At 39.8% G+C, this 10357-nt stretch overlaps 1 protein-coding gene across 3 annotated transcripts; it reads left to right on the plus strand.

Moving 5' to 3' along the window:
• Positions 1-8148: 8148 nt before the first annotated feature.
• nkx2.4a (NK2 homeobox 4a) lies at positions 8149-9959 on the plus strand. Of its 3 annotated transcripts, XM_030116817.1 has the most exons (3): positions 8149-8405; positions 8493-8634; positions 9176-9959. In XM_030116817.1, exons 1-3 carry the CDS (start codon positions 8265-8267, stop codon positions 9880-9882), a joined length of 990 nt encoding a protein of 329 aa, XP_029972677.1. In that variant the 5' UTR covers positions 8149-8264; the 3' UTR covers positions 9883-9959. The 3 variants fall into 3 exon arrangements, with proteins under 3 accessions (XP_029972677.1, XP_029972675.1, XP_029972676.1); XM_030116815.1 differs by having other exon boundaries at positions 8149-8634; XM_030116816.1 differs by having other exon boundaries at positions 8149-8634; positions 9203-9959.
• Positions 9960-10357: the final 398 nt, after the last annotated feature.

Here is a 10357-nt window from a genome sequence, read left to right on the forward strand (position 1 = left end):
TATGTCTATTTTTTTATTATTTACACTTATTAAGCACATTCTGTACAAACTGAGCAATGAAAATACACAAAAATACTTGGCATTTTCACATATATGCAATATTTTATACTTTGTTTTGTAATAGAGATTATCTTCATAAGTCAGATGTTTCCAATATAAGGATATTATGTGTTTATATTAGGTGTGTGAATTACACTATATTGCAGGTTTTTTCATTTGCAAAGTGGTTAATTCCATAAATATTCAGTATTTTTGTTAAATAGTGTACAAAATACTGATAAATGTGCTTGTGTTGTTTAATATTTCTGTGATAACCTTAAATCAAGCATGAGCCTGGTCTCCGTTCGGCCTGTTGGAACCACATGCAGTCCTTCAACCACCTCAGGACAGGTCAACAAGGAAGAACAAATCACAGCAGTAATTCCTGATCAAACATTTATTTTTGATGCTTGAAACTTTTTTTTTTCTGTTTTAAATCTACCATACAGAGATCATGCTTGTGGAGCAGCTTTATCCATCTTCACTATATTTGAAGATTACATTCCTGCATCACCAGTAACTCAAACAGAACTGATAAAAACCGCATTTTAATACAAGATATATTCACCTGGAGTACAGCTGAGAAGGACGTATAGATCAGCTTTCCAGTTCCAGTTTTATTTTGTTATGTGGCCCTGCCTGGAAAATGAACAGAAATCTCCATGAGTAACACTATTACGCTTTATTACACGACGCAATTGTTCCACCTAAATGAGATTTACAGCATCCTGCTCCCTCGACCTGCTGCTCGTCATCCTCCTGTCATTTCCAGACAGCTAAATCCCTCTCCAGGTCCAGGAGACAAACTGTGTGTTCTTCTTAGAGACTCATTAAAAAGGACAAAAGATGGAGGGGGCACCGGAGATTTGCAGATTTAAATCTTTCTTCTTTCTCTCTGGCTTTGTGTTCCGAGGTTTAAAGAAAAATTACAAGATATTTCTCTTCTCTGTCCTGCATTTAAGCATAAAGTAATCTTCTTTTGCTTCATTTTTGCTGTTGATCACACCTCCATGATTTTTTAACTGACTCTTTCTTCTTAGAACTTGAGTTTTCACACGTTACATAGAAAACCTAAATTTTGTGTGAAACAAAGGCCGGGTTTCTGTTTATGTAAATGTATTTTTAAACCTATTTTGTAGGACAGTGTGCTTCCTGTCACACACACTAACGTGATGTGTTTATTATTCAGACGAAACACAATTAGAAATGATGTTTTTCTTTTTTGATGGCCTCCAAATAAGTGTGAAAGATATTTCCATATAAATGTGAGTTTAGGAAGAAAAAGTCTGAATTTTCAATCAAATACACTGAACCTTCCACCAAGACACGTAATTATTAAACCTAAACACTTTAATACATTGCTATGTTTATTATTCAAGCATTGTGTACTAAAATGCATCTTTTTTATTAATGGCAAGACTTAAAGTGAACTTAAACACCTTTTTGATGATTGAAAAAATCTGTTTTCTGATGAGCTGAGCTGGTTGTGACTCTTCAAAAGAAAATGTTTTTCTTGTTTCATCACAGGGAAACAAAAAAGTACGAACTACTAAAAAGGATATTATATTATCCATCAAAAAATTCTCTACATATTGCAGTTGTTTAATCTTTGAGAAAAGAGCCAGAATGATGTTTTAGTTTACACAATTAATGCTTGTAAAAAATAAACTGAAACACTGTTTTCAGTATTTTGCATGAGAAATAATTCTGGGATGAAATTAAGTCTCCTTTTAAAGGAAGTATAAATTCAAACCACACAATACATGAGCTATTAGAAATCAATCAATAAAATGGAATTATTAAAGATTATTTTGCAGGAACAGTGTTACATTTACGTGCATTGCATGAAATTTACATTTAACTTGTCAAGTCAAGAGTTTGATTTTCTAATAACCTTAATAAGAGTTTATTGTTCTGCAAAGTATTCATACATCATTCAATGTCTGCAAAGGAAACAAGTGGAGGAGAAAAATTTGAATCTCTTCACCCTCTGCAGTGAAAATGGGCTTCTGCCTTTATATTTGAAATTGCAGCACGTGGTGCATTCTTGTGCCTGTCAGGATCAATACATTCAGAATTTGAAGTAGTTTTTTGCAATGGTGTTTGTGGGCATTCATCTAAATAATGGTAGGCTATCAGGCGGCCTACTGGATAAAAGCATCCCAAAGTGGGGACAAACAGACAGGTACGGCCGGCGCATTGATATGCAGCTTCTGCTTCACATTTCCATTGTTGAGTTGGGAAGCCATTTAAAAAGTTTCTGCACTCAAAGTGCTTTGGAAACTTTTGATTAGAAGATGCATCTCCGGGCTGTTACAGCACGAAAACAAGCCGGATAAATGAATTCCAGGCATCAGGAAACACTCCATGCAGACGGCGGCTATTTGAATGATTATTAATATTATTATGATTCCTTTTATCACATATGATAGTTGAGAGTTCAAGTAGAGACAGACTATATTTCCACATCACCAGACGCCTCATTTCCAGGAATAATAATGTAGTCGAGCTAGAAAGTTTACACAGTGATTCCAAATCTCCCTTAAAAGAGCTGATCTAAAACTTATACTATTATAATATTGCAACCCTGCAATCTGAACACCACTTTATTTCATCTTTATGTTTGATACAAAACTGTTAAATATCTTATTTGAAGAGAAAAACTGCTTTAAAAAAACAATACTTTCTAATTTTAAGACACCTTTCAGTATCAAAAACATGTTTACACTAACAGTTACATAAAAATTACAAGAAAAAAGAGGTTCATTTCAGTGCAATCTTTAAAAAAATAAATAGAATTTCAGGACATTAAACAGACTTCATCAAAACAATGGTGAGCGGGAGCAGCCAGACAGACTTTCAGGTGTGTTCTGCCATATGAGCAACTGGGTGACAAAGCCAGAGTGAGTCACAGCCGAACCCTCCAACAGCTTTGTTTACCTGCCCTTACTGCTGCAACAATTAATGCAGCCCAGAAGTGGAGCAACCAGGTACCCTTGGAACCAAGCGAGCGGTCCAAGTACACTATCTGCTTTGTTCTGCCATGCATTTGGTAATCTGTATTGATCCGCTGCAGTGTGTGTGTGTGTGTGTCTGTGTTTGCTAAATTGTGGTACAAAAGAGAGCAGCTATGCTAAAATATTGCCACTCGACAACAATGCAGAGGACAGTGGCACTCTCAGCACCCCGAGGACCTCAAATTTGGGGGAGATGAATCTGTTTCTAACAGAGAGAGGTGGAATTTGTTGGTTTTTGCAGTTTGAGACCTCCGAGTGTCAGCCTATCAACAGAATTACACAACTTGTTCATTTATCTGTTTGTATGCATCTATTTATATAACGGTTTGTTTTCCACGGATAATTACAAACTTCTGAACAAAACTACATTTAAAAAGCTCCATCTGTGTGAGTCTGTATACATAATGGTCAAGATTATGAAATATGTGTCAAGAACTATACTGCTCAAACTGCTCATACAAGCGTTTTCGAGCAGGTTGCAGCATTTTGTGGTATAAAATACATTCATTTGTGAAACACACAACCTTTAACCTGTAAGAGTAAATAATGTCAGCAGCCTCAGATCACACATGGGAATTACTTTTTTGCACAAGTTTCTAGTTTTTACATCTTACCCTTACTTTCCAGTGAACCTATCATTTGACAAAGTGATAAAATCAACAAGCTTGAGCCATTTTTATAACATTGTTTTCATTAAGAGGCAGGAAATTACTGTTATCTTGGATGCATCACGCCAGATTTAGCCTTTTCTTGTTTAATTTTCTGTCCTGACAGCTGAAAATACAAACAATTTAATTCACAGGACAAAAAAAAAACTCTAAGCATTTTGAATAAAGTCACTTTCGTTACTTTTTCTATGGCTACAAATAGAATCTGATGCACTGCAAGACTCTTGTATGATTTAGATTAAAAAACAAAACAAACAAAAAAAAAAAAACCCAACAACAAAACTTTAGACTCCCTCCTTACCTCCAGTAGTTCCCAGTCTATAACAATAAGCTTACATGTAGCTCAATCAACCAAACGAATTTCCTTATTGTGACACTACAGGACCAACCTGCACAGTCTAATCCTATTACTCTACGTTTAATTCTTCTGCTCTCCGCTTTCCACGGCTGTCAGATTATGGTCAGCATCCCATTAAAGCCCATATTCTGTTTTTTGGCGCCCTATTAGCATCATTTCGTCCATCAAGCGACATTAATTGTGAATGAATGCAAACTCCTGCAGAAGAATACGGTCTTCAAGAGGTCTGTCACATACTTTCTCCACTTGGGAGGACCTTTAACCTACTTAGCTGAGGGACCGCACCGTTTCAAGTAGCGCAGCTGAAAGATACGCACCTGCCCGCTTTTTACTCTCACACTGCTCGCAAATTTAAGAGGAGAGAAGGTATTTGATCTAAATGGTACTACACTGACTGCAGGTGTGGAATTTTTCCTCCACTAATTTCCACGCGGTTTCTTTCAGCCTGTCGGATGGGCACTGCACATCCGCGCCTAAAATCCCAAGACTGTGAAGAAAATGATCTGCAGGATTTTCGTAACGAGATATCGTTTGCGCGCTTCAGAATTATAAACAAGCTTATTGCGATTCGTGCGTAAAAACGCATTCCTTCTGACCTCTGGAAGAAGTTGTGCCAAAAAAGGTTTTGTATTTTTTTTTGTCACGAGGCACGTCTAATTCTTTTTCATAACATGTTAAGATTTTTTAACATTTCTTTTTGTCTTCTTCTGAAACGCCAAAACCCACACAGCTTTTTAATAGTCAAGATTGTATATTGAAGGATGGAAAAAATATCCCGTATAAAAGGAACATTTTTGCGCGTAATCATACTTTTTGAACATATTTACAACAGCATGGTTGTTTTTAAGTCTCAATTTTCTAAATAACAACTGTACAGATAACAGAACAATTTTATTTTGACAGCTGACTAAAAAAGATATCGAAATACAGGGCATCGAGATCCCCAAGACACACACAAAATAAGGCACGTCCACAGGTCGTGCGTAAATTACGCACGGGAATTCTAAGCTGAAAAGATGCATTATGTTCGCAGAGCGCGTTTGATTGTATTTTCCAAAAATCCTCCCCACAACATAGAAAGAAAAAAACAAAACCTTTGACCATTTTCAGTGAAGATCGTTTGTTTAAATGTCGCTTAAGTTTTATCACAGAGCGACAGAGGAGTTAAAAGTTAAGTTAGAGATTTAAGGGGCTGCACGACTAAATAAATCCCCGTGTTTTCTGCACTTTGCGCTTGTGGCTGAGGTGGCAGGTCAGGACCCCGGCCCTTCAGCCATCTCTCCACATCTCTCAGGGTATTGAACTAGCAACGACGAGATGGAGAAAAGCACTTCAGTAACCAGGCGCCTGGGTCCATCTGCTATATACTGAGCTGAGGGGGGAGAGATGATATCGGAAAACAGGTTGTCTGTAGGATACAAACTACATAAATGAGGCTGTTATTGGCTTCTGGATAACAACACTTAAACGGCTCGATAGAAGCTAATACGCGTATGGAGAATTGGATAAAAGGGTCTGTATAGGAAACCGGCTCTGTTTATGGAGACACGACGATTTTGCAGGAGTGAATTTCATCATCAATGCAAAAAACAGTCATGGATGATTTTATATACGGCGATGCATCGCTTTCTGATGGCTTATGGAGCCTTCTGGTCAATTTTTTAAATCCCGAATATGTGCGCCTGTCTGTAATTAGGTGGATAAAAACGCTGTAAAATGCTTCAGTAAAGTTATTTAGCGGATTTTAAATATTTAGTATCACATCTATGTTAAAAACGGTCACAGATGAACCTAAAGGACTGCATTACAGTCCAAATTCGGAGATAAAGACGCACGTTTACTACAAAAAAAGTTGACATTTGTTCTCACTGGGGTGACAAAGGTCAGAACAGGCTATTTTAATTGTGTATATTGTCAGATGAATAGCATAATGCATCCTTTACATTAGGTTATTCCAGTAACGAACAGACGTAATTCAACAATTCACAAATTCTTAACCACAATCACTGTAAACAGAAATGTGCCTCTTTGATTTTTTTTTTTTTTCTTTTTAAGAGGTAAAGGTTTGAGAGTTAACAACAAACCTCTATCGGGCCTTCCTCACATTCTCTCAGCGGGTCCATGTATCCGTCTCCAGGTGTCTTGGCTCCATCATATCCACTGAATCTGCAGAGAAAAGTTAACTTGGATATGCAACTATATTAATGTGGACAATAATCCTCTCTAAAGCGGTGCACGCAGCCAACCAGCTCCAGATTTTTATGGATCCTAATGTGGAGGGTTTGTGGACCAGGGTCCTGCTCTCTGACTCAGTAATCCACAAGGTTGAGAGGTTTACCTCATTTACATAATGTTAGAGGTCTGGGGCCGAGGCCTACCTTTCTTTTCTCCTTGAAAAGACACCATGCTGCCATTTGCAAAAGAGTGGAAAAGGCGCACGGGAGCCTGGATATAGAAATATTTTAAAATAGAAGCGATAACTTAAAAATAAATTTGTAATGACTTTAAAAAAATACTTTATTTGAAAAAAAGAAAGCAGGGACTGGTTTTTACTTGATCGACTTGTGAGATAGTTTCAGGGGACATGTTTTATAGTGTGTTGTGTCCTTCTGACAACTCCAGCTGACTTAAGATTACGCACGCACAGTTTTGTTTTCCTCGGCAACAATTAAGTCCAACCACTTCACGTTAAATCCGCTGTCCGGGCATCTGCAGAGGTTGGGAAAGGGGGGGAAAAAAAGAAAAAGAAAGGAGAAGAAATTGGGCTTTAGAAATATGCATAACAACAATGATTTGTTCCAATCAGACTGTCGACTTAACCGGAGGGAAAGGCGTTCTTCATGTGTCGTTGTAATTGATGGCTGACCATGTCACATCTTCATTTGCTCAATTAGAGTAGGTAGGCACTCACTGCCATGCCATGCTAAATTACATTAGTGGCTTCACGCAGACGAGTGCTTCCTTCCCTCCAGTGAAGGAAAGCAGCAGCAGCGCATTTCTGCAAAACGACCTCCGAGCAGAACACCTGCTGTCTGCTGCTGCAAGGTGTGCATGGTGGAATAGCAAAAAAGAAAAAAAAAAAAACTATATACATCAGCATAACCATGTGCATCATTATGGTGGAGAAATCTCTATAGGGTCCATAATGCGCCATAGATTCACATGACACATGTTTTCTGTCATGGAAATTTTTATTATAAGCTGTTCATTACTGCGCTTTCTTCCTTTGACCCGCTTGTTTTGTCAGTCCTCTTCTTCTTCTCCTTCCCCTGGCGCCAGTCAGTTTGCACAGAGATTACAATGTCAGGTCAGGACTACAAAGTGCCATTCAAATACAAAGTGCACGTTGAGGGTTTGCGGCTCACATTATTGTCTCCATGCATGCATCAAACCTAATGACACACATCCCAGAAATTATGCTTTTTTTTTTCTTTCTTTTTTTTTTTTTTTTTTTTTTTTTGCTCTTGTAACTTTAATATTTTTTAAGTTTTGGCAAAAAGAAACCATACATCCTGCGTAATACTTGCTCCGACTCGTCTGGATGTTAGGTATATAGTGACATACAATTTGGATCTCATCCCTTTCCAGCATTTGGAGCTTATTTGGACTTGTCCCTCTCTGGTGGGGTAAAATGATGCTTAAGAAGCATAAATGAGCCGGTCATACAACTTCATTGTGCCTCTTTGATGATACTCGGTGGCCCTTATGTCTGTTCAAAGTGCTCTCAAAGTTTCTAGAAAGAGTGGAATTCCCTACTGACGCAAAATAGTCATATGTGGCCAGATCAGCTGATGTGCGGCACATAATGGGACATTCTCACCTGTTTATAGATGTCAGAAAGAACAGAAACATAAATAAGTCGCGTCAGTTTTTCCTCCCCATATATAGAAATTATTCGAAGGCTGGGTGTATTTTCATGAATTATTTCCCTTAAAATGTCAATGACTATTGTTTGCTGGTTTAGGAGGGTTGCTCCGCCCCCTGTGTTTGTCGTAAACCTGGCTCCTGGCTCCAATAAACCCGGGCTAAGAGCGCCCTGGGCTCGCCTCCTTCTCCAAGGCGATCAATAGGATCTCAGGCGCACTACAAGCACTCTCTTACGTAGACATCCACCAAGGAGAGAGCCGATACAACAACACGGTTGATCTGCTCAAACACAAAAATCTACCTGCTTTCTGAATCATGTCGTTGAGCCCAAAGCACACAACGCCTTTTTCAGTGACAGATATTTTGAGTCCAATCGAGGAGACCTACAAGAAGTTTAGTGGCATGGACGGCGCAGGGAACCTAACCTCTCCACTGGGAGCCTACCGACAGCCTCAGGTGTCTCAGACCGGCATGCAACAGCACTCCATGGGCCACAACGCCAGCGTGGCCACCACTTACCACATGCCGCACTCCGTCTCCCAGTTCTCCCACAGCGCGATGGGGGGATACTGCAATGGAAGCATTGGCAACATGGGAGATCTGCCGTCGTACCAGGAAAGCATGCGGAATAGTGCAGCAGCAACAGGGTGGTACAGTGCCAACCCGGACCCCAGATACTCCACAAGTAAGTTATTTTATCCTTTTACGCACACTTTTGGACTTTTTTCTGTTTTTTTTAAATATCGCGATGCAAATATAAAAAGCGTTTCAAGAATGAAGACGCGTGGTGCACAGCGCCAAATGCGTGTTATTATTTATATTTTTAAGTTATAAATGAAAAAGTTAGGACTAAAGTGGACAGTTTGTAACGAAATCTGTCATTTTTAATTAATATTAATGATGATTAAACTGAAAAGGAGATCATTCTTTCAAGTCTGGCTCGGCTTTTTATTTATTTTCGAGATGAGTAACGAATTAATGCACTATTATTATATTATTATTATTATTATTATTATTATTATTATTATTATTATTATTATTATTATTATTATCAGATATTTATTGTGAAATGTGTGACTATTTTTAGGTGATGCTTTTAAACTTGTAGTCCAACTTTAAATAAAACACACACTAAACATCCAGTAATCAGTAAAGACTACTTCAGGCGAAATAGTGTTCTCCTCTTCTGTTTATTGAACGAATGTATATGTATGTATATTTTTAAGTTTCTAGATTCATGGGACCTTCCACAGGTATGAACATGACCGGCATGGGGAGTCTCACGGGGATGGCGGACGCCACCAAAGCCATGCCAGCCCTGCACGCGGCGCCCAGGAGGAAACGGCGCGTCCTGTTCTCGCAGGCTCAGGTCTACGAGCTGGAGAGGAGGTTTAAGCAGCAGAAATACCTGTCGGCGCCCGAGAGGGAGCACCTGGCCAGCATGATCCACCTGACGCCGACCCAGGTCAAGATCTGGTTTCAGAACCACCGGTACAAGATGAAGCGCCAGGCCAAGGACAAGGCGGCGCAGCAGCTGCAGCAGCAGCAGCAGCAGGACGGAAACCTGTGCCAGCAGCAGGCGCAGTCCCCGAGGCGCGTCGCCGTGCCCGTTCTGGTGAAGGACGGTAAACCGTGCCAGAACGGCTCCAACACGCCGACGCCGAACCAGCAGCAGGTGCAACAGAACCAGCAGCAGAGCCAGCAGCAGCAGCAGCAGCAGCAAAACGGAGCCGGAGTCGTGCTCGCGTCCTCGGCCAACAGCCTCAGCCAGCATCAGAGCCAGCAGCAGGTGAACGCTTTGGAGCTGGAGGACATGTCGCCCAGCCCCCCCTCACTACACAGCCAGCTCAACATGGCCCAGATAGACACCTCTGCTGTAGATTACACCAGTAACATGGTCAGCTCAAACCTCCTCTACGGCAGAACGTGGTAGGACCCAACACAGTACTGTCACTTTCCACTTTTTTCTATGTGAACCTGCGGATGAGCCCATGCAAAAACACTGCAAACACACACCCTCCGTCCATATATATATATATATATGTATATATATATATATATATATATATATATATATATATATATATATATATATATATATATATATATATATATATATATATATATGTGTGTGTGAGAAGGGGCTCAAAAGGCGTCCCTTCCTTTGCTGTCGGTCGGAGGGGACGAGCGAGGCGCACAGAGGCGCACCAGCTGATCAGGGCACATTTTCTTGACATCTCTGACAGGGGAGTCTATTTTTGAACACTGCAGAAATGGCCGCCCTTGAAAGCAATCATGTCGTTTCTGGACCTTTTGTAATCCATGTTTTGGACCTTCCTCATGATGTTTTAAGCGTACATGTTGTTGAAACAAAAAGGAATGCTGCTCCACTTGAGTTGGGACTTTTT

The sequence above is a fragment of the Salarias fasciatus genome, chromosome 19 (genome assembly GCF_902148845.1).
Source record: "Salarias fasciatus chromosome 19, fSalaFa1.1, whole genome shotgun sequence".
NCBI classification, from domain to species: Eukaryota; Metazoa; Chordata; class Actinopteri; order Blenniiformes; family Blenniidae; genus Salarias; species Salarias fasciatus.